Source organism: Cibotium barometz, chromosome 13 (assembly GCF_041138505.1).
Source record: "Cibotium barometz isolate CiBa-2024 chromosome 13, ASM4113850v1, whole genome shotgun sequence".
Lineage (NCBI taxonomy): Eukaryota > Viridiplantae > Streptophyta > Polypodiopsida > Cyatheales > Cibotiaceae > Cibotium > Cibotium barometz.
The window spans coordinates 61,228,237-61,252,794 of record NC_141058.1 but is presented as its reverse complement, the minus strand read 5'-3'; the positions used below and the strand labels follow the sequence as shown (position 1 = coordinate 61,252,794).

Here is a 24,558-nt window from a genome sequence, read left to right as displayed (position 1 = left end):
CTCCAAGTCTCGGGTAAGCCTTCGCACATAGCACGATTGAACATCACTGCTAGAAGCTCTGCCAGCATGTCTCTCGCATGAATAAAGTGCTCAGCGACCAATCCATCATGATCATATGCTCTCCTAGTCTTCATCCTATCAATGGCCTTCCTTACCATCTCTACGGTAAAGAAAGTACATGTCTGTGGGCATGGTGCTGGCGGGTCAGGAAAAGGTGTCTGTCCAGGAACTGTGTATAGAGATGCTGCATAACTACCCCAGACCTCTGTAGAAGTGATGGCCAAAGCAGGGGAGGACTCATGAAACAGACGCCAAGCCTCCCTCGAATCCTGGCTCAAGAACAGCTGGTATAATTCCTGCTCTAGCTGAGCAAGGAAGGCCCGCTTCTTCCTTCGCACAAGGCGTCGGAAGGCAATACGTGACTGTCGGTGAGTAGTGACTCCCAAAGCAACCTCCCGCTGCAGTCGGGCTCTGGTCTCTCTGCACTCCTCCTCATACCAACTGTTCTGGGGCATACATCTAGAACGCTGTCTCTGTCCAGGCTGAGTATGTGGATATGCCTCTATCGCTGCATCATGTAAAGTCTCTGTCAGTATATGGGTCAACTCCTCCAAAGGTCTCCCTGGCTCCTCTGTGTACAGACGTCTATAAATCCCATCTGTGTAGACAGCATCAGTCTCTGAGGTAAAAGTATATCGAGTGTGATCTGCCCCTCGTGTCCTCTGAGCTGTGGTAAAGTGAAAAGAGATAGTCAATGTCAACAATGCATGATCCACTACTACCCCAATGGGCCGAGATCCAACTGTGAAGTCCTCAATGCATGAAACAAAGCTGGGCATAGCCATAACATAATCCATTGTGCTAGCACCATGTCTATGTGGAAAGCAAGTAAATCCAGCTGCTGACGGAAACCTCTGCAAGCCATTAAGTATGGCCAACCCATGTGCAGTCCCCATATCTACCAAATATCTCCCATACTCTGTGCACTCCACATCCTGTGAGCGTCTGTCTAATCCCATATCCAGAGTGTCCAGCTCTCTCAGCATCTCCTCCGAGGTATCATAAAAGGCTGTCTGGCGGTTGCCCGTCCGGGCATTAAAGTCCCCTAACAGGATGATGTCTCCATCCCTAGAGAACTCCCATATGTCATCATCTAGCACAGAGAAAGGAGACTGCCCTCTAGGTGCTGCATATGTCGATGTACTAGGAGCAAGACTCGGGCCTTACATGTACGAGTGTCCGGTCTAAAAGACCGTGATGATGCGGAACGGGAAGCCAAGGAGCTCTTCTCTATGATGGGCATTGAAGCCACGCACACAAAGGCATGGAGAGTGGGAAAGGTAGTGGCGAATCTTCTAAGGAGAGAGCACTTATCATTCGTTTCCCCTCCATGGAAGCGAAGAAGGACTTCTTGAAGAGATGTCCTACACTCAAGAAGATGGGAATATTTCTTGGAGATGACCTCACACTCTCGCAACTTGCCCACATGAAAGAAGTTATGCCCGAGAGAAAGGGAAAGTGGCCTTCTATAGAGATGGTAGAGTGGTGATTATGGAGAGGCGCTCTTCATGATGGCGCGAGACCTATGGGACTACACTCAAATGTGCTACTTGGAATCGTAATGGATCTCTACGCCTTGATTAGGGGCTTTTGAGGATAGTTTCACTGGGAGGGACATCATCTTCTACTGTGAGACGCATCAGGCTCCTGGGCAGTCCATGCCACATGTTAGTGGATACCGATGGGAGACAGCTTGTAGATAGGAGACTCGTTCAGAGCATAGAGGACGGGGCTCAGGAGGAGTGGCTGTATTGTTTAGAGAGGAGCTACAGCCACTGATACATATAGTCCGCAGAGATAGTAGGCTAGGTACATGTGGGTTAGACTGAGGGCAGAGACGGGCAGATATCTCTACATTGCTATATGCTATTTTGCTCCTAGTACATCAGTGTATGCATCACCTAGCGGGCAGTCTCCCTTTTCTATTTTGGATGATGACATTTGGGAGTTCTCCAAGGATGGTGACATCATTCTCCTGGGGGACTTCAATGCCAGGACCGCCCATAACCAGACAATATTTTATGATACCTCAGAGGAGATGTTGAGAGAGCTTGATGTTAGGGATATGGGCCTATCTAGACTCTCACAGGATGAGAAACATGGTGTATGGGCGGTATTTGATAGACATGGGGACTGCACATGGATTGGCCATCTTGAATGGCCTACAGAGATTCCCGACATCGGGCGGTTTCACTAGCTTTCCACATAGGCATGGTGCTAGTACAGTGGACTATGTTATGGCTCAGCCCAGTCTCATTCCCTCTTTTTAGGATTTTATGGTAGGCACTAGGCCGGTTGGAATAGCAGTGGATCATGCTATCTTGTCCTTCACTCTCACATTTCAGTTCAGCACCGCTCCATTGGGACAGGTCTCCACACACACGCGTTATACCTTTACGAGGGAGACTGACACCATGCACACGGATGAGATATAGGGACGCTTATGTGCCGAGGAGCCGGGACGGCCATTAGAGAGAGGGATTTGTATCAGTTATTTATGAGTCAGGACTCAGGCGAGACATGGAGACTATTCCATGAGCATTCACCATCACCAGCCATTACCTCCACAGAGATTTGGGGTGAGTATGCAGCATCCCTGTACACAACAGCAAGACAGCCGCCCCTGCCAGACCCATCGGTGGAGCCATGCCCAGAGACATGTGCTTTCTTTACTGCTGAGATGGTAGGGAAAGCTATTGACAGGATGAGGACTGGGAGAGCATATGATCATGATGGTTTGGTAGCAGAACACTTTATTCATGCCAGAGATATGCTTGCAGAGCTTATTGCTATGATGTTTAACCGAGCCATGTGTGAGGGTTTTCCTGAGACTTGGAATATGTCCACGATTGTGCCTATCTTCAAGTCAAGGGATCCCATGCTTCTTGGGAATTATCGTACCATCATGATTGGTCACACATTGGCTAGATTATATGCATCTATTCTTGAGCAGGAGTTGAGTAGATGGGCAGAGAGAGAGGGCATACGTGCATCACGGTGGCAGGGTTCAGGAGAGGTTTCTCCACTCTTGACCATATCTTGACACTCAGAGCTATTATTGAGGAGGGCAGATTATATGGCAGGAGGATTTATTGTTGCTTTGTGGATTTCCGCAAAGCTTTTGACATAGTACCGAGAGCCAGACTGATGCGCAGACTACAGGAGATGGGAGTGCCCATAGAGCTGATTTGGGGAATCATGGCTTTATACAGGACAGTTGTGGGGCAGGTACGTACTACTCAGGGTATATCTGAGATGGTTCACTCCACTAGTGGGGTGAAACAGGGCTGCCCCCTTTCTCCCACCTTATTTGGGATGTGGTTTCGGACTATGTAGAGCGGGAGGGTGACAGAGGAGCACAGCTAGCAGGGACATGGATTCCGCTGTTATTGTATGCTGATGATATTGTGCTGATCTCAGATTCTTCAGAGGGGATGCAGCGTCATTTGGATGCATTGCACACCTTTGCACAGGACAGTGGATTGTCTATTAACCTTGGTAAAACCAAGGTGATGGTGTTTAACACCACAGCACAGTGGGTTAGGAGGTCAGTACCCACCTTTACATATGGTCAGGAGACAGTGGAGTATACAGATGCATATACTTACCTTGGTGTGGTTTTTAGTGGTCACTATTTTCCTTGAGGAGAGCAGCGGAGACTAGATTGACCAGAGCTTATGCAGCATTGGGGAGACTAGAGAGGATGTGTTTGCAGGTTCAGTTTCAGGAAGCTCGAACAAAGCTCTGGCTCTTTGACACTTTGGTCACTTCAGCCATGCTGTATGGAGTGGAGATATGGGGACCCTTAGTGGATCACCACAGCCGAGCTGGTAGCACTGATGGATGGAGACGTATGGAGAGGCCCTTGGTTTCTATGATTTCCCGGATGTTTAGGGCCAAGGCCTCCGAACCACATGATATTATCCGTGCAGAGATGGCTGCCCCCCCATTGGTAGTAGAGGCACTCACTCGATCAGTCTCCTTTATACATAGCACTTGGGCTCTCCCTAGAGACAGATATGCTCGCTTAGCCCTGGAGTCTTCACGACAATTGGCATCACAGGGAGACGGATCATGTTGGTATGCACCGATGACAGCTTGGTTCCAGCTGCATGGCTTTAGTATGGACAGGCTACCTCCATTTTAGTACTCCCTGGATGCACCCTCCCTCTCTCTCACACGGGCAGAGATTACCAGACTTAATCAGGCAAGACTTGATTCAGCTGGACACTAGGAGAACATGGATACATCCGACACACGAGCTTGGTATGAAGATGGCTTTCTATAGAGATCATCTTCTATCCATTAGGAGCTCCTAGTACCATACTTTTCCTCATAGTTGTTTCAGTTTCAGTTAGTTGTTTAGTTGTTTTTAGCTTTTCTTACACAGACATTGTATCAGATCCACCAATTGTTGTAACCTTTTTGGTCTCATAGGTCATTTTGGCCTTCTGAAGACGTTAATATATCATTTCATTTCTCTCTCTCTCTCTCTCTCTCTCTCTCTCTCTTTCTCTCTCTCTCTCAGTTAGTTGTTTAGTTGTTTTTAGCTTTTCTTACACAGACATTGTATCAGATCCACCAATTGTTGTAACCTTTTTGGTCTCATAGGTCATTTTGGCCTTCTGAAGACGTTAATATATCATTTCATTTCATTTCATTTCATTTCTCTCTCTCGCCCCTAGTGGCGATGATCTCACGCATGATTAGGAGTAAACCATCAGTGCCACATGAGATTGTAGAGGCAGAGATGGGCGCTTCACCGATAGTGACAGAGGCTCTATTCCAGACAGTGACATACTGGCATAGGCTATGGGAGCTTCCACTTGATAGTGGGTTGGGACCACTTTCCAGGATCATGGACTTCTTGGATCAGAGATGCATGGGACTTTTTATTCTAGAGCTCCGTAGACACAGGGTGTCCTTAGTGAGATCGAGATCAGCTATACTTGCTCGAGGACCAGCACAGAGAGCTCTCACTGACTTCTTCCATACCAGCACTCTGAGGGCCGATCCACCCAACATACCGAGTCCACAGGCTAGTGTAGGAGCTCGGCCAAGAGGTCTGACACTCGACAAAGCCACTGAGTTATGCAGAGCTCGACGCCCCAAACCCTGTGGCCCTAGCTCACGGCCACGCCACCACAGGAAGATTCAGGCCATCATCTCCCATCATCGCAGGACCTTCTCGCGCCAGCTCAGTTTTACCACCTTGAGCACCATGTCACAGCGGCCCATGAGGGATGTATTAGGGTGATATGAGAGCTCTCTGCTCATGTACCTAGATCAAATTTTAAAGTTCTAGATTTTTGTTATCTTTCTTTATTACTATTTAGGTCATTTTGGCCTTTTGAAGACGTTAATACAACTTTCTTTCTTTCTCTCTCTCTCTCTCTCTCTCTCTCTCTCTCTCTCTCTACAGTACTAGAGCAGCCACCACTACCGAACCCTCGAGAGCCTTGTCCACCCACTTCTACCTTCTTCACAGCAGAGATGGTGAGTAGGGCCATCATACAGGGAGGGCACAGGATCATGAGGGCATTGTAGCCGAGCATTTCATACATGCTAGAGATATGATTGTAGACTTCCTAGCTCTCATGTTTAATAGAACCATGTGTGAGGGGTTTCCTGGGACTTGGAGTACTTCCACGATTGTGCCAGTACTCAAGTCTGGAGATCCGAGCCTGCTGACGAACTACCGCACCATTATGATTGGTCACTCGCTGGCCAAGCTATATGCCTCTATTCTTGAGCAGGAGTTGAGCAGATGGGCCGAGAGACAAGGGGTCCGAGCTCAGGGACAGGCCGGTTTTCAAGAGGAGATTCTGTACTTTGGATCATATCTTTACCCTCAGGGCTATCATTGAGGAGGGCAGAGCACATGGGAGGAGGATCTACTGTGGCTTTGTGGATTTCCGCAAGGCCTTTGACACAGTGCCGAGAGCTAGACTTATGCGCAGACTGCAAGACTTGGGGGTTCCATGTGAGCTCATTTGGAGTATTATGGCACTTTATGAGACAGTAGTTGGGCAGGTGTGGACTTCAGAGGATCTCTGCCAGCCAGTACACTCCACTATAGGGGTGAAATAGGGCTGCCCGCTCTCTCCGACTCTATTTGGACTATACATTGATGAGATCTCTGATTATATTGGGACATGAGAGGAGAGAGGAGCCCAGTTGGCTGGCACTTGGATACCTCTGCTCTCATATGCTGATGATATTGTGCTTATAGCAGACTCACCAGAGGGTATGCAGAGGCACTTGGATACTTTACATGCTTATGCACAGGACAGTGGGCTCTCAGTTAACCTTGGTAAGACCAAGGTTATGGTGTTTAACACTACAGCTCAGTGGGTTTGGAGATCAGCGCCTATTTTCACATATGGGCAAGAGACGGTGGAGTATGTTGACTCATACACGTATCTTGGAGTGGTGTTCACTGGGCCCACATTTTCCATGAGGGGGGCAGCAGAGGCCAGATTGACTAGAGGATATGCAGCACTAGGAGGTCTAGAGAGGATGTGCTCACAGGTACAGTTTCAGGAGCCACTCACTAAGCTGTGGCTTTTTGACACGCTGGTCACATCGGCTATGCTATATGGAGTACAGATCTGGGGGCCTAGCCTAGATCATCACAGTCGATCAGGATGCACATACGATGGATGGAGATCGATGGAGAGACCACTTGTGTCCATGATCTCCAGGATGATTCGGGCTAAGGCCTTGGTACCCCATGAGATTACTAAAGCCGAGATGGGAGCACCACCGATCGTAGTCGAGGCTCTTGCCAGATCAGTGTCCTTTATTCATAGCACCTGGGAGCTTCCCCGACACCGGTATGCATGACTTGCTTGAGTCCTCTCATCAGCTAGCCATGGAGGGAGACACTTCATGTTGTGTTGGTATGCGCAGATAGCATCCTGGTTTGAGCTCCACGGGTTCAGTTTAGACAGACTTCCACCCTTCCAGTACTCTCTGGAGGCACCCTCTCTCACCTTGACACATTCTGAGATTAGTAGTCATCAGACAGGACCTCATTCAGTTGGACACTAGGAGGACATGGCTAGAGCCCTCACAGGAGTTGGGGACGAAGATGGCTTTCTATAGAGACCATCTTCTCCGCACCACTGAGGATGGCTTTATACTTAGACCGAGCTACATGGATACCCTCACATTGGAGACGGTGCCTACACTGGAGGATTCGGAGCATCATTGCGAGGCATCGGGCTCGTCCGACCAGGCATTTCACTATGGCAGAGATCCAGGCCATCCGGCAGAGACCCATGCTAGAGCTCCTAGGATGATTACGACTCCAGCCATATACTGTTGTACTCACTGTCACTTTTGTACTCCCCCATATTCATGTATTCATGTATCCGTGTACTCATGTACCCCATTTTGACTAGTAGCATTAGCTTCCCACTCTCCCTAGTTGCTGCTTCCGGATGCCCCCTACTTTTGTATTGTGGGCTAGATACTTACCTTGTTCTTTCTTTTCTTTTCCAGACAATGTATCAGATGTCACATGGTTGTAACTTGGGTCTCATAGGTCACTTTGGCCTTTTGAAGACGTTAACATAACATTTCATTTCATTTCATTTCTCTCTCTCTCTCTCTCTCTCTCAGTTGCTAGCACCATTGGTGTGAAGCAGGGGTGCCCGCTCTCCCCCACGCTCTCTGGGCTCTATATTGATGAGGTGGTTGATTACATCACACAAGGAGGAGGCTCTGGGGTTGAGCTATCAGGTATTACTGTCCATGTTATGCTTTATGCTGATGACATCGTCTTGGTATCCGACACGCAGGTTGGGCTTCAAAGACACCTTGTGGCTCTTGATGACTTCTGCGCACAGCAGGGGCTCACAGTGAACATTGGGAAAACCAAGGTTATGATCTTCCACACTTCACCCGCAGCCAGGAGCCACACTACTCTCACATTAGCAGGAGGGCGGGTCGAGGTGGTGAGCTCTTATGCTTACCTTGGCATCACATTTACTAGCTCAGCTGGACGCTTCTCCATGGCTCAGGCAGTCCGAGACAAAGTGACCCGGGGGTATGCAGCTCTTGCTGGCCTTGAGCGTCAGTGTCATCAGGCACATTTTCAGGAACCCTGCACGAAGGGGTGGCTCTTTGATACATTAGTGACACCAGCCTTGATGTATGCAGTAGCGGTTTGGGCACCAGGGCTTCCAGCCTCCACATGGGTAGAGCTGGAGAGACCACAGATCTTGATGCTCTCGAGGATGATACGCAGCAAACCATCCGTCCCGCACGACATTGTTCGAGCTGAGTTTGCTGCACCACCTATGGCAGTGGGGGCATTGTTCCAGACGATCCCCTTTATATACAGGATGAGCGAGATGCCCACGGAGAGATTATCCCGCCGAGCTTTTGAGGCATCCAGACAGCTGGCCGAGGCTGGACACACTGGATCTTGGTATGCACAGATGCTACAGTGGTTCTCACATCATGGGATAGACATTGAGCGGTTGCCACCTTTTCAGTATGATCAGTCTGCTCCACGGGGTTACCTCTCTCTCAATGAGAGGAACAGAGTGATGAGACAGGACATATGGCAGCACTACATACAGGAGACATGGACATCACCAGAGAGCCCACTACCACCGAAGATGCTGTATTACAGAGACCACTTTATGAGCATCTCAGGGGATGGGTTTATACATCGACCGCGGTACATGGATGTATACATGCCCCACAGCTCTCGCGTTGCTATTGGACAGCTACGAGTCTCATCACATCAGCTAGAGATAGAGGCTGGGAGAGCGGCACGGGTTCCCAGAGCTGAGCGGATATGCAGATTGTGCCGCGAGGAGGTGGAGACTGAGGATCACTTTGTATGTAGATGTAGAGCCCACCAGGGGGTCAGAGAGATATGCAGGATTGTTTGAGGAGTACTCTTCACTACATCAGTTGATGGAGGCCTCGGACCAGCGACAGCTGGGCAGACTACTACTAGAGCTTCATAGTTCTTGAGAGAGACTCCTCCAGACACCCGCTCCCACTAGGGATGGGAGACAATCCCAGCTCACAGATTTCTTCCAGAGAGCTATGCCAGTGCCAGCTATTGTACCACGTGGGGTGACCGCATAGAGAGTAGAGGAATTGAGAGCCAGGAGGAGACCTAGACAGACTGGGCATAGAGCACCCCGACTCCGTCACCGAGAGATAGCATCTATCCGAATGAGACACTAGATGGAGACACAGGAGAGGCTAGCTCGCTTTCATTCAGACTTAGGGACATGTTCATGCCATTCACAGCCTCAGCATCGGCGATGTATGATATCTTATATCCCTCTTATGGCACTGGATGGAGTTAGACATAGATTTGCATAGCATGCTTGTACTACCCCTTCAGCATATAGAGATGCATCTTTCCTCAGCACTCCATCCACATCCCCACCCCACTTATATTGTTTGTATATGGGCTCCACCGATCCATGATGATTCATAGTTGTATCCAGACACATGCACACTTTTTCTTTTGCTTCTTTTCTTCCGATGACCGGAAGAACACAATTTTATTTTTTGTCTCATAGGCCGACTTTGGCCTCTCGTAGACGTTAATCTCTCTCTCTCTCTCTCTCTCTCTCTCTCTCTCTCTCTCTCTCTCTCTCTCTCTCTGTCTCTCTGTGCTCGCCGCCCTCCCTCCTGCTCGCTGCCCCCTCTCTGTTCGTCTCCGCCGCTCGCCCGCCGCCTGCTGTTCGCCTTGCTCGCCGCCCCCTCTCTGTTCGAACTTGCTGTCGCCCCCTCCCGCCTGCTGTTCGCTGTTCGCCGCACAGTTCTGCTGGCAATATACTGGCCAGCCTATCTATCTGTTAGGCTGTGTGCCACCCCTTTCCCCACCCACCCTCGCTCAGGCCCCCAAGACAGCAACATAACTCTCTCTCTCGCTTCTTCCATGGCTTCCCCCTTGCGCAACCCGACGAAGGCGACCTTTATGGTCACAAACAAGAGGATAACAAATGTGGAAAAGGAGATGAAGGAATGGAAGGCAGAGATGGAGGGATGGTGGAAGGAGAAAGCCAACTTTCTCCAAATGGTATTCAATGAGGTAAGCGGTGGAAAGAGGAGAAGGAGGACCTCATAGCAGAAGTCAAAGACCTTCACGAGGAAGTCAACACACTCAAAGGCGTAATTTCAGCTCTTTAGAGAGAGCTTGCAGAGGCCAAGGCGAATGGTGGACTTGAAGAAGGTGAAATTCAGCCATCCATGATAGAAGAGCTCAAGGTTATCAAGGAACAAGTACGGGCAATTAAGGAAGAAGAGAAGCATCACGAAGCAAAGACTTCCTCATGGGTGGAAGTCATCACCAAGACTCAAAAGAAGATGGATGAAGCGGAGAAGTGGATAGAGGTCCCCACTCACCCTTCCTCAAGCCCCCAAGGCAACAACATAATTTACTCTCTCTCTCTCTCTCTCTCTTTTCCCGCCACCTCTTCCCTGTGCGCGTCGCTTCACCCGCCGCCTCGCTGTTCGCCGCCTCCTGCCCCATTTCGAACCTGTGCGCATCTCTCTCTCTCTCTCTCTCTCTCTCTCTATAGGTCATTATGGCCTTTTGAAGACGTTAATATAACATTTCATTTCATTTCATTTCTCTCTCTCTCTCTCTCTCTCTCTCTCTATCGCCTCCCTTTTTCCCGCCGCCTCTTCCCTGTGCCCGTCGCTTCACCCGCCGCCTCGCTGTTCGCCGCCTCCTGCCCCATTTCGAACCCAAGGCAGCAACAGGTACGGGCAATTAAGGAAGAAGAGAAGCAACACGAAGCAAAGACTTCCTCATGGGTGGAAGTCATCACCAAGACTCAAAAGAAGATGGATGAAGCGGAGAAGTGGATAGAGGTCCCCACTCACCCTTCCTCAAGCCCCCAAGGCAACAACATAATTTACTCTATCTCTCTCGCTCTCTTTTCCCGCCGCCTCTTCCCTGTGCCCGTCGCTTCACCCGCCGCCTCGCTGTTCGCCGCCTCCTGCCCCATTTCGAACCTGTGCGCGTCTCTCTCTCTCTCTCTCTCTCTCTCTCTCTCTCTCTCGCCTCCCTTTTTCCCGCCGCCTCTTCCCTGTGCCCGTCGCTTCACCCGCCGCTTCGCTGTTCGCCGCCTCTATCGCCTCCCTTTTTCCCACCCACCCTTGCTCAGGCCCCCAAGGCAGCAACATAACTCTCTCTCTCTCTCTCTCTCTCTCCCCCGCCTGCTGCCTATCTTTCTTTCTCTTCGCAGCAGCCCCCTCTGGCCTCTCTCTCTCTGGGAAGCGCTGCAGACATGCACAGAGCTCTTCCTATGGCCAAGGGTTAATTAATTTTTAACCTGAAACCAGCCTCAGCCCAAGACAAGATGGAAAGGATCGACATTGAAGACCTGATCAAGGCAGCCATCCAACAACACAAGAAAGAGACGGACAATGCAATTAATATGGTCAACCGGAGCCTTCTTAACAAAGTCAAGAAGCTTGAAGCGCGGATAGCAGCCCAAGATGCAGAGATCGCAAATCTCAAGACAGAGATAGAAGAAGCACGTGCTCAACATAAGCTCGAGGAAGGTGAAATTCAGCCCGTCATGATGGAGGAGCTGAACACCATCAAGGCCCAAGTGAGAACACTTCAAGAGGGAGAAGAAAAGAAAGCCCGAGAGACCTCCTCGTGGGTGGAGGTGCTCACGAAGACGCAAAAGCAAGTAGATAAAGCGGAGAAATGTCCACAGGGGCCATTAGCAGAGCTCACACAGATCCTGACAGAGACTTTACATACAGCTGCACTGACGGCCTTCCCACACACGCAGCCCACAGTACGACCACGTCTTGGGAGCATGCCCCAGAATAGTTGGTATGATGATGAGTGTAGGGAGCTCAGAGCCCGGCTACAGAAAGAGGTCGCCCCACAGGTGTTACTACATATAGACAGTCATGCATCATCTTCCGATCCCTCATTCGGCGGAAGAAGAGAGCATTCTTAGCTCAGCTGGAGAGAGACATCTATTAGTTGTTTTTGAGTCAGGATTCTGGGGAGGCCTAGAGATTGCTTAGAGTGCACCCCCCGCCTCCGGCCATTACCTCTCCAGATACATGGGGCGAGTATGCAGCCTCCCTCTACACAGTACCAGAGCAGCCACCACTACCGAACCCTCCAGAGCCTTGTCCACCCACTTCTACCTTCTTCACGGCAGAGATGGTGAGGAGGACCATCAACAGATTGCATACAGGGAGGGCCCAAGGTCATGAGGGCATTGTAGCCGAGCATTTCATACATGCTAGAGATATGATTGCAGACTTGCTAGCTCTCATGTTTAATAGAGCCATGTGTGAGGGGTTTCCTTGGACTTGGAGTACTTCCACGATTGTGCCGGTACTCAAGTCTGGAGATCCGAGCTTGCCGACTAACTACCGCACCATTATGATTGGTCACTCGCTGGCCAAGCTATATGCCTCTACTCTTCTGCATGAGTTGAGCAGATGGGCAGAGAGACAAGGGGTCCGAGCTCAGGGAGGACAGGCCGGTTTCAGGAGGAGATTCTCTACTTTGGATCATATCTTTACCCTCAGGGCTATCATTGAGGAGGGCAGAGCACATGGGAGGAGGATCTACTGTGGCTTTGTGGATTTCCGCAAGGCCTTTGACACAGTGCCCAGAGCCAGACTGATGCGTAGGCTGCAAGACTTGGGGGTTCCATGTGAGCTCATTTGGGGTATTATGGCACTTTATGAGACAGTAGTTGGGCAAGTGCGGACTTCAGAGGGTCTCTCCCAGCCAGTACACTCCACTATAGGGGGGAAACAGGGCTGCCCGCTCTCTCCGACTCTATTTGGACTGTACATTGATGAGATCTCTGATTATATTGGGACACGAGGGGATAGAGGAGCCGAGTTGACTGGCACTTGGATACCTCTGCTCTTATATGCTAATGATATTGTGCTTATAGCAGACTCACCAGAGGGTATGCAGAGGCACTTGGATACTTTACATGCTTATGCACAGGACAGTGGGCTCTCAGTTAACCTTGGTAAGACCAAGGTTATGGTGTTTAACACTACAGCTCAGTGGGTCTGGAGATCAGCGCCTATTTTCACATATGGGTAGGAGACAGTGGAGTATGTTGACTCATACACATATCTTGGAGTGGTGTTCACTGGGCCCACATTTTCCATGAGGGGGGCAGCAGAGGCCGGATTGACTAGAGGATATGCAGCACTAGGAGGTCTAGAGAGGATGTGCTCACAGGTACAGTTTCAGGAGCCACGCACTAAGCTGTGGCTATTTGACACGGTGGTGACATTAGCTATGCTATATGGAGTACAGATCTGGGGGCCTAGCCTAGATCGTTATAGTCGATCAGGACCCACATACGATGGATGGAGATCGATGGAGAGACCACTTGTGTCCATGATCTCCAAGATGATTCGGGCTAAGGCCTCGGTACCCCATGAGATTATCCGAGCCGAGATGGGAGCACCACCGATCGTAGTCGAGGCTCTTGCCAGATTAGTGTCCTTCATTCATAGCACCTGGGAGCTTCCCCGACACCGGTACGCACGACTTGCTTTAGAGTCCTCTCATCAGCTAGCCGTGGAGGGAGACACTTCATGTTGGTATGCGCAGATAGCATCCTGGTTTGAGCTCCACGGGGTCAGCTTAGACAGACTTCCACCCTTCCAATACTCTCTAGAGGCACCCTCTCTCACCTTGACACATTTTGAGATTAGTAGAGTCATCAGACAGGACCTCATTCAGTTGGACACTAGGAGGACATGGCTAGAGCCCTCACAAGAGTTAGAGACGAAGATGGCTTTCTATAGAGACCATCTTCTCTGCACCGCATGGATACCCATTTGTCCCATGGATTGAGGTGTGCCATTGGGCAGATCCGCACCTCTTCACATCAGTTAGAGATAGAGACAGGCAGATTTAGAGGCATACCTCTAGGGGACAGGATATGTCAGATTTGTTGGATAGAGCCAGAGACGGAGGAGCACTACATCTGTCGCTGCACAGCATATTCGGAGATTCGAGGGTGCTACCATTGCCTTTTCAGAGAGGGATTTGGACCACTGGCTAGAGTCATGGACTATTGTTTCAGCGATGCTTGGGTTTTATCTCCTGGGGATCCGCAGGCTCAGAGAGTCCATTATGAGGAGCAGACACCCAACTGGCAGGAAGTCCACACAGAGACAGATCATTGACTTCTTCACAGGGACTACCCGGGAGGACACACTGCCGACAGCCCAACAGTGGGCACCTCGTGGGACTCTAGTTGAAAGAGCTATCCAGTTGGGCAGATCCAGACGCCCGAGGGTTTGCGGATCGTTACATCAGAGACAATGCCTACACCAGAGGATTCAGAGCATCATTGCGAGGCATCGGGCTTGTCCGACCAGGCATCTCACTATGGCAGATATCCAAGCCATCCGGCCAAGACCCATGCTAGAGCTCCCCTGCCAGTCTCCAAAACTACGTGCTGGGTCTGCCGCTAAAGGTCCCCAGGCTAGACGAGGCCGAGAACCCAGCATATGACCCTGCTCTGTGCGAACCGCTGGGCTCCATAGGAGCGGCTGTCTGGACCGCTCCTCAACACAAGAAGGAGGTCGCTGAGAAAGCCCCGGTCTCAGCAGCTCCCAAGCTCTCAGGATGCTTAAAGCAAATCTGTCCTCCCATCCTCTACTGAGGCCTGTCCTCCTCATCTCTATGAAGATCCAGCGAATCTCTGGTGCCCAAGTGCCCCCTGCTGGGGACGCTCGAGCGTGCAGCCGGTGCAAGAGGAGCTCTTTCCAAGGCTCAGCGCCTGGAAGCAGCCCCCGAACAATAAGCTTCCCCAATAAGGCTCTACTCTGATCGACTGGATCTATAATGCCCAAGCCTCCCTGAGCCAGCGGAAGTGTAATAACTGCCCATGCAACCTTTGCCCGGGCTGGCTGACCGTCCCGCCCAGACCAAAGAAAGTTCCTGATCAGCCTCTGTACCTGGCTGATGCAAGAGCTCGAGAAGATCCAGCAAGACGTAATGTACCACATGGTCGCTAACAGCACCTGATTTGCCACCACCACCCTCCCAGCCAAGGATAGTCGAGCTGTACTCCAATACAAAAGCTTCTTCCGAATGCTCAGAAGAAGCGGGGCAATCTGCTGCTCAGGTGACAAATCTAGTCCAATCTGGCATCCCAAATACCGCACTGCTGTGCCAGGAGGATTCCATCTAAAACCGGGGTTCGGGCTCCATGCCGGAGTGGGAGCACTACTGATCCAAAAGGCCACTGTCTTGCGCCAATTGATCAATGCTCCCGAAGCTGCACTAAAAACCTGGAGCGACTGCTCTGCCCGAAGAAGATTGGCCTTTTGGCCATGCAAAAATAAGCCCGTGTCGTCTGCAAACTCAGCATCGAGCAGGTCCTCCCCCCGGACTGGGAGCTGGAGTCCTCTCAAACCAACCTCCTCTGCCGTCAATTACATGCTCATAGCCTCCGCAAAGAAGAGAAAAAGAAAAGGGGCGAGGGGACACCCCTGAGACGGAGTGATCTGGTCAGCTCAAAACTCGGCCCCCGTCCTCCTGCAATCAACACCTGGCTACGAGCTGTGGAATACAGAGCCGCCACCCCTCTGATCCATCCTGGCTCAAAGCCCAGGCGAAGCATAGTGCCCTCTAAGAAACCCCAATCAACTCTATCGTATGCCTTCTCAAAATCGAGAAGCATCACGACCAAGTCCTCGCCAAGAAATCTAGCTCGGGCCGTCGCCTCCCAGAAAGTAAAGATGTTGTCAAGGATACTGCGCTCCTTGACGAATCCTGTCTGAGTAGCATGAATCAACTCCCCCAGGAAGGGCTGGATCCTCAAACTCAAGGCCTTTGCTAAGACCTTGTAGACAGTATTGAGGATCGTAATAGGCCTCCAATGCCGAATATCATCTGATACTCCCTCCCCCTTGGGGATAAGATAGATCAAGCCCTCTGAAAAGCTCTCTGGCATCACCCCAGTGTCCAAAACATACTGAAAGCCCCTGTGGAGGCCTGGCCCCAAAAGGTCCCAATAGCGCATAAAAAAGGCCGGCGTCAGTCCGTCCTCCCCTAGGCAACTATGTTGCGGCAGGACCCTCAAGGCCTCGGCAAGCTCAATCTCTGAAAGAGGCGCACCTAGAACTATACGCATACGATCTGTGACCCTCCTCTGCACATGGGCCCACACAGTCTGTCTGCAAGCATCTCGATCCTCAGTGGCTGGCTCTGTTGAAAGCAGGTCTCTATAGAATGCAGTGGTAATGGCTCTGATCTCCCTGGGCTCAGTAGCTACCGATCCATCCGGTCTACCAAGCTGACGGACTCCTACTCGAGCATGGCGGGGTCCAGTGATCTCAAAAAACTCTCCAGTCACTCTATCACCAAGCTGCGTCCACTGAGAGGCCTGACGACGATAGTAAAACTCATGTCTCTGCTCCTCTGCCTCTCTAACCTCCTGGCGTGCCTGGCTCAGCTGGGACGCCACCCACTCACATGCAGGCTGCTGCTCCTGAAGGCGCTGTAGCGAAGCAAGGCTGCGTCTGAGCCGATGCTCCCGCTCGCGAATCTCTCCCAGCCGTGTCAAAGCTGCAGCGTGCAGAAAAGAGCTAAGCTCGATGAGTCCCTAGGCACACTGGCCTGCTGCATCCTGGTCAGAGCACTGACTAACATGCCAGATCCTCTCAATGTCCTCAGCAAGACTGGGATCTGTAAGTACCCTCTCTGGGATCCTCAACTGCAAGCTGGGCTTCCGTGTCCTCTCCTCCAATGTCAAGATAACTGGCGCATGATCTGAAAATGAGGTGCCAGCGAGAATGCTGACGGAGCCCCCTCGCTTCCCTAACCAGTCGCCCACATAAAAGCGATCAATCCGTGATAGATTAGTCCCTCCCTGCCGACGATCCGACCGAGAGAAACTAAGACTGTCCTGAGAACGGGAGAAGGCCCCATGCTGCCATGCATCAGTGATCCTCAGTGACATGCAAAACCGGTCCCAAGCTGCAAGCTCCGTGCCGTGCACTGTAACATGACTGCCTCCCACCCTATCGGCCGGGTCCTCAAGCATGTTGAAGTCTCCCCCGACACACCAATGTGCGGCCTCTGGCAATGCATCCGTAACCTGGGTCCAGAACTTTGCTCTGGCACTAGCATGATTGGGCGCATAGACGTTGAGCACGCCCAATAGCTCATCATGCATCCTCAGAATGACATACTGTGCTCTACCAGGCACAATGATCCCTCGATCCACATTGGCCTGCCGCCATACATCTGCAATGACCATGCATACTCCTCCCTGTCCACCCAAAGGACCAAACCCTGCAGACCAAAAGGTGTCCCATCTACCAGGCATCACCGAACCATATCTCTGGATCCTGCTCTCACCCAAGTGGTGCTCCTGCATCATCAGAATATCAATGCTGCCACCAACCAGGCATCTCTGAAGCTCCTGCCTCAAGCAACCACGATAGCGTATAAAATGTGCTCCGCCAAGGCCCTGTACATTCCATGAGATGATCCTCATGGATGCGCTGCTGAGGTGGATGCTGTCTCAGCTGATGGCGGGCCTTCGCAAGCGGCTTGGATGGAGAGTAGTCCCCATCCGAGCGGCTGCGAATCTGCCCACCCGGTGTACTTCAAGAATCACGGATCAGGCGCGAGTGGCTGTGGCCCATGGCGATGGCCTCCCGCTCTGACAAAGCAACCTCGTGTATACATACATATCCAGGGTCGCGTGCTAAGTCTGCCACTATGCGAACGACCAAATGACGAATCCCTGAGGTATCCACACTCCCGGGATCCAAGAAGAAATGAGCCAACTCCCATAGTCGGCGTATCACATCTTTCACCTCCAGATCGCTCACAATAGTAAAGCTATTTTGTGGGAGCTTCACCTACTAACCCAAATTGAGGTAAATTGACTTGTGAGCTATAAATCCAACTACCACAATGGTTTTGGCCTATAGGTAGAGCCAATGCACATCCCTCCACACTCTCAATCTCTACAAAATCATGCATAATGCTGCACATTAACTCTTTCAAGTAGCGCTACCCCATTTTTGCAATCGGTGATGATTAGTCACTACAAAAATTTCTTAATCACGATAATTGATACATCATAAGGTGTCGTCTGGTCACTACTCTGCTACATATAGCCTTTAACATCAGTACATTACTTTTCTATCCGAAGAAACTTTCTCATAGCCTCCGCCACTATGAGATAAAGTAGTGGAGCTGAGGGGCATCCTTGCCTCACAGAACCAGAGCCAGAGATCTGAAAGCGTTCACCATGCCCCTTGCAGGCCAAAACTGTGCTATGGCCTCCCTATGCATGCAAGAGACTCCTCTTATGTGCCATCGCACCTTCCAAGAAGTCCCAGCTCATCATTTTGCCTAACATGGCTTTCCATTTGCTCATTGGCTCATTGAGAAGTTTGATGGAGAAAACTTCCACACATGGCAGACAAAACTCGAATTCAATCTCATGAGAAGACTTTGGCCTTTTATCGAGGGTAAAGATAAGATGCCTGAAGATGAAGATGCAGCTAAAAAGGCTTGGATACTAAGGGATCAAAGAGCCTTTCTCCTAATAGCCCTTGGCCTCCTTGACAATTTTATCTATCATGTAGCATATCTCCCTACATCCAAAGAGGCCTATGAAGCGCTGGATAAACTCTTCGGAGCTCAGGTTAAGAACTCTAAAGTTCCATTGTAGATAGAGCTCTATGAACTCATCCTGCAACCACATGAGAGCTTCAACACTCATGTGAACAAAATGAAGTCCCTCATGAACCAGCTTGCTGCACTCAAAGCAAAAGTGGAGGAAGATGTGGTCGTAGCTGTGTTGATAAAATCAATGCCAGACGAGCTTTTCGGGAACCTCATCACCACTTTGAAGCACCTACCTAGTCTTCCTTCAAGGAAGAGGAGGAGAAGATGAAGAACAGAGAAGTAGGCTCCTTCTTCACCAAGAAGAACTACAAAGGTATTAAGTGTTCCCTTTGTGGTAGGAACAACCATGCAGAGGACTGTTACTCAAGGAAGCTGTGCAAACATTGTGGGAAAAACCACCACAATTAAAAGTATTGCTTCCACCACAGAAAGGAAGATGCCAACAGCATTGAGGAGACTGAGCTTTCCACAAAGGAAGCAAACTATTGTAATGATGAATGGGCTTTTAAAAAGTGCAAGTTTGTGTTATAGTTGTGTTGTGTGTTGTGAGTCTGTGACCTGATCCTTTGTGTACTCTACCCTTTGGATCCCATAACTAGCCTGTGAAACTAGAGTCATGTGATTTATCCCTTGAGGGGGGATTCTTGGGAATCAAGGTCTTACTTGTGCATGTGAACCACCTCTTAGGGGGCTCACTTATGTGTTTTTGTGTGTGTGTGTGTGAACCACCTCTTAGAGGGGTCACAATAATAAGCAATGATGGCAAGAGAAGAACCTTTGGACCTATAAAGATCTTGTACTTTCATTGAAATAAACACAACTATCCCATCATTGACTCCTGCAAGTCTCTCTCTCTAGAGTGTATTCTAACACTCTCACTTTAAGCTTCCACCATCAATGCTCTAGCTTCAGCCGTGCTTGTTTATCAAGCTCCACCATATCCAACATCCACAAATGAAAAGTTATTATAAAAAATACTCTTTCCTTGGAGGAAACCATTCTGTGTATCATGAATAACCCTATGAAGAATGGGATGAAGCCTCAAACTTAATGCCTTTGGTAAGCATATCCAAGCAGAGTTATGGGCCTCCATTGCCTAATATTGGTCTTGTCTCCACCTTTCGGGACAAGGTGGATAAGACCCTCCACGAGAAAAGGAGGCATCATACCTGTACACATCATCTGATGCAAAGCATGTCTTAGCTCATCCTTCGAAAAGGGGACATCCAAAGCGGTGCACATATCATCTATAATCAGGCTGGGCATGCACTCCCAAACATTCTGTTGTGCAACATCTCTATCCAAAGAGTGGGCCTTTGCAGAGAGCAAGACCCGATAAAAGTCTTGAGGCAATACTCCTCACCTTATCTGACTCATTGTGAAATTCTCCCTAAGAATCTTGCAAGCATCTCAAATTGTCCATACTGAGCATAGGTCCATGCGGTGAGAAAATGGTTTGTTGCATATGCCACCCATCTTTCCCCAAAATCCCTGATTAGCATGAAATGTGGACTCAGCCCGCCTATCCATGTTTACCTGTAACTCAGCTCTAGCAGTGGACAAGAGATCTAAGATCCAAGGAGATTCAGGATACTTCTCATGTTCCCTCTGAAGCACAGCCAACTTGCCTTTGATAGCTCGCTCCTTGTCCAGAGCATCTTCTTTCTTGGCCAACGCAACAAAGTGATAGTGATGGCTAGTCCTCCCCAAGGCCAAGGAAAGTCTCTCCCGAGGGTCAGGATCATCACAAAGCCTTCAAATCTCTCTTACCTCCAATGAGGTTTTTGCATCCAGATAGAGAGAGTCTGGGATGCGCACACAAGGTGAAGCCTATTGTCTCCCAAGTTCCATGAGGCACAAGACAACTGGGCAGTGACCTGACTTGGTAGTATTGGGCAAGATGGCAATAGAACCTCCCCTATCCAAGCGGGTGTGTTCTTCCCTCTCGGCCCCCCTTTTTGTCTAAGGGCCGCTCAACCATGTTGAAGTCTCCTTCAACAATCCAATGATCAATGTGGGAAAGTAGTTCTTTGATGGTGTCCCAGAGGGCCACCTCACATTAGGTTCATAGATAATCAAGATACCCAACTTCTGTCCCTCTTGCGTAACCATAATCAAAAGTACTCTAGTAGGTATGATAATAACATACCATGAGGCAAAAGTTATGCTGACACTGAAATGCATACCCCACCTTTGGTCCCCTGTGCACAGGACCAAAAAGTGTCCAAAAAGGATCTTACTAGTTTTACCACACTGAAGCATATCCAATTTTTACTCCTGCAAGAGCAACACATCCATAGGTCCATGTATAATGGCAGGGTGGAACTGATCCTTAATAAGGCATTTTCCTCCTGCGGATGGGAAGCCTTCCTAGACCATGCACATTCCATGAGACAATCCTCAAAGTAAAAAAGTGGTTTTGACTCCGGATCTAAGCAACCGCTTGGCCGAAGTTTGAACTTGCCTCCCGTAATACTGGAGGAGGGGGTAATCCTTCGAGCAAAGGTCCAATGTCAGCGTGTGCATTCTGTCATGGACTTTTCATACGTGCGCAATGCATGGGTACCTTGCAAGGCATCACGACATACATCTTGCTGTGCATCCTACAAGGCCTCATAAGATGACAACGTGTCTTGTGCATCCATACCAAGTGCATCCTACATATTATCCATCCCAAGCAAGGAGGACTCAACATAGTCAGTTATGCCCTGATGCAACATTCTTCTTCAAGGATGACTGTGCAAACTCATCACTCCGATCCAATACATCATCACTCTGCACATTGTCTTTGGGAGAGGCATCATCCTATGCCCCAATGTTCCCACCTGGAGGGCGGCCATGAATGACGACCTGCCACTCTTTGCAAAAGGTTGGCCAAGGCGGAGCATTATGTTTTGTTGCTTGAGGAGCACGCTTGTGCGGCCTCCTACGACCCCTAGACCTAGGGCAATCTGGTGCGCAGTGACCCATCTAGTGACAGACTTAACACTGCTTAGGTCTGTCTGATGTCTCCATATGTTGCTTCAATGGACCACTAGGTCCCGGAAGCAGCACAAAATCCTCAAAGGACTCATTGTCACGAGCCAACACCATAACCCTAGGAACAGCATCGGTTGAGGCAGTGACTACCTGGGCAGCAGAAGTGGGTAAAGCAGGAATGGGGGCACCTACAGGACGAGCCCAAAAGCTGCCCCAATTGCCTCCAATAATGAGGAAGACCTAGGATTCTTAGAAAGTGTAATAGGGTAACTGTTCCAATCTTCTTCCACAGAGTCGAAGTAGTTGGTGTAGGGTAGGAAGAAAATCTTCCTTGGGCCCAAAGGGAAAGGACTGCCCTCGAGCACTTGTGAGGCTGCCTCCTCTACGTCAAAGTCTACTTGAAAGAATCGTCTCCCAAGTAGCCTTACATCTTTAAAATGGAGCGCGAAGTCGGAGGGCAACACTGCTAGCACCCAATCATGGGCCTGAATACGGGAGGGGTGAGAGCCAAAGATTTTTCCAATGAGTGTCCTCTTGGAGTCTTTCTCAATTTTGGCAAAGAGGGTCACAACCTCATCTTGTGAAAACTGGATGGTTCACCGGGCCAGAGGGGATTGATTAGCCTTAAGATTGTGGGGCCAGAGTTACTCATCTACTTCTGAACCAGGTGTGAGAATGAGGTTTATTTTGAAATGAATAATAGCAAGGGTTAAGTGTTCTAAAACAGTGCCGCTTGGTCTATATAACCACATAAAATCTGCTTTTTCACATATAGTCCGCTTTAGTTCTTTCCACTTAACTTTGTTCTTTCCACTTAACTTTGTAAGCCGTATATTGTCTATGTTTCACGTTCAAAAGGTACTGGAACTCAGGCTATATAATTTTGTGTTTTTCAGATTTTTACACTTCCCAAAGAGACCCTTCTATATCCAGCACATGATTACAAGGGCCAGACAGTAAGTAGACAAGTCATTTTCATGAATAAGTATAGTTTTGTTTTAAAAAAATTATAGACATCAATAAAGGTAAGGACTGATGTGACATTTTTTCTACTCAAAAGGTTGCATATAAAATACACATGCAATAGAGAGACAAAGTGAGGCAGTAAAGCATCCCATTGCTAAATGTGGTCTGAATTCCAATTGATTTCAGTCGTTGTAGACAACTAGGCTTGTGTTTAGCTAAGTTCTTGAAGGTACTTCTTGTCACTCGTTGTTTCTAGTGAAACATTCAATCCACCTTATTTTCAAATCTCAAGAAGAGCAAAAATCTTGTTATATTGGTTGCTTTCTGATATATTTGGACTGGCAGACTTTATTGAAATTTCCTCAAATTATTATGTCAAAGACAATAGTTTTTTATGTGATTGATTAAAGAAATCTCAAGGAAGATCACACAGATTAAGATGTCCCATGTACTCTTTAGACTTTTCCTTTGATGGAGAATTGTCTGTATATTATACAGAGGCAGAATTGCTCTTCTTGTTTATCATAAGGGATTTTGGATCCAAACTAGTCAGTAGACTCTCCTCTAATAAGAGAATGGTGTAGTTGCATTGCTACCGAAATTAAGAGTGTTTCAGTTTATGATGGATGTAGAAGGATGAAATTGATGACGTTGAAGGCCTATGGTAAGATGACAGGTTATGGAAATGATGGTGCAGAATGCAAATGGTGTTCAGGTTGTGGCAAAATGGCGAGGCTGCAAAAGATGGGATGAAAACGATGGGTGGACGTAGGCATAGTGAAGTGCATGAGGTTCAGAGGCCTTTGGGAGGGGGAAGGTAGTCAGGACTCAGGTTGCTTCTTGCCTTGTGTAGTATTTGGCATTATTGTTGATGTTCATGTCATTTCAGCAATATATGCATATCAATACAAAGGATATGGCTGTCTGAGTGATTGTTTCCAAGTCCTTTTGGTTTCCCTTTCCACTCAATCATATGCCTGAAAAGGCCATATAATCAAAAAGATGTAAGTCGTTATGAAGAATGATAGGTATGAAAACGTTTGCTTCAGCCTATGGAGTATCATTCGTGGCCCCAACCCTACCCCTCTTACCAACCCTACCCTTGGTGCCTTCGGGCAGTCCAGAATCTGAAATCCTGAAATTATAAAGCTTGAACTTTGAGGCTTGAATGATGATAGTGAAAACATGAGAGGGAAGCAGGTCAGCAAGAACGTTGAAAAGCCTCAAAAGTTTTTTATTTTTTATTTTTTATCTTTTCAGAGCAATGTATGAAACCCACTTATTATACGCGTTTGAAACTGTGTTGTGTGACTGCCTACTATGCGTGTCCAGTACACGGGTGAGGGGACGCACAGCAAGAAGGCCACATGTACCAAAGGCACCGATTCATAGAGCACATGCCTCATGCCTCTTATTGCCCATGAGCCCCATGTAGGAAGGGATGCCACATTGGATAGGGGTAAAAGGAAGCATAAAGAAGTAGAGCATCATGCAAAGAAGGTCAAAGAATTCAAGGCTGGCAACAAGTTGGTTAAGTTTGAATCATACCATGGAGAGTACGAAGCTACCAAGGCTATGGCATTCATCGAACAATTGGGCATTGCCTTTAGTGATAAGGACCTCATTTGAGAAGTCAAAGATAAGGCATGTTAGCATGTTCTTGAAGGGCACGGCTTCCCACTGGTGGATTTTGGAAAAGCTATCAACAAAGCATCCCATTTCCACTTGGGATAAGTTCGAAGAACAATTCTATGCACAATCTTGCCTGCAAATGTTATGAAGAAGATGATCGAGAAGTGGGACAAGATAGAGCAAAAAGACATCGCGACTGTGCATGCCTATGTCACAATGTTTTGGAAGATTCTCTAACAATTGCAGCAAAAGATAAAGAA

At 49.0% G+C, this 24,558-nt stretch overlaps 1 protein-coding gene across 3 annotated transcripts in view; it reads left to right on the top strand.

Moving 5' to 3' along the window:
- Positions 1 to 24,558, top strand: part of LOC147632910 (persulfide dioxygenase ETHE1 homolog, mitochondrial-like) — a 199,163-nt gene that overhangs the window by 115,960 nt on the left and 58,645 nt on the right. For all 3 annotated transcript variants that reach the window (XM_086807832.1, XM_086807830.1, XM_086807831.1), the window contains one exon: positions 22,597 to 22,656. In XM_086807832.1, the coding sequence (XP_086663958.1) occupies positions 22,597 to 22,656 (60 nt within the window). The remainder of the gene's footprint in view (positions 1 to 22,596; positions 22,657 to 24,558) is intronic.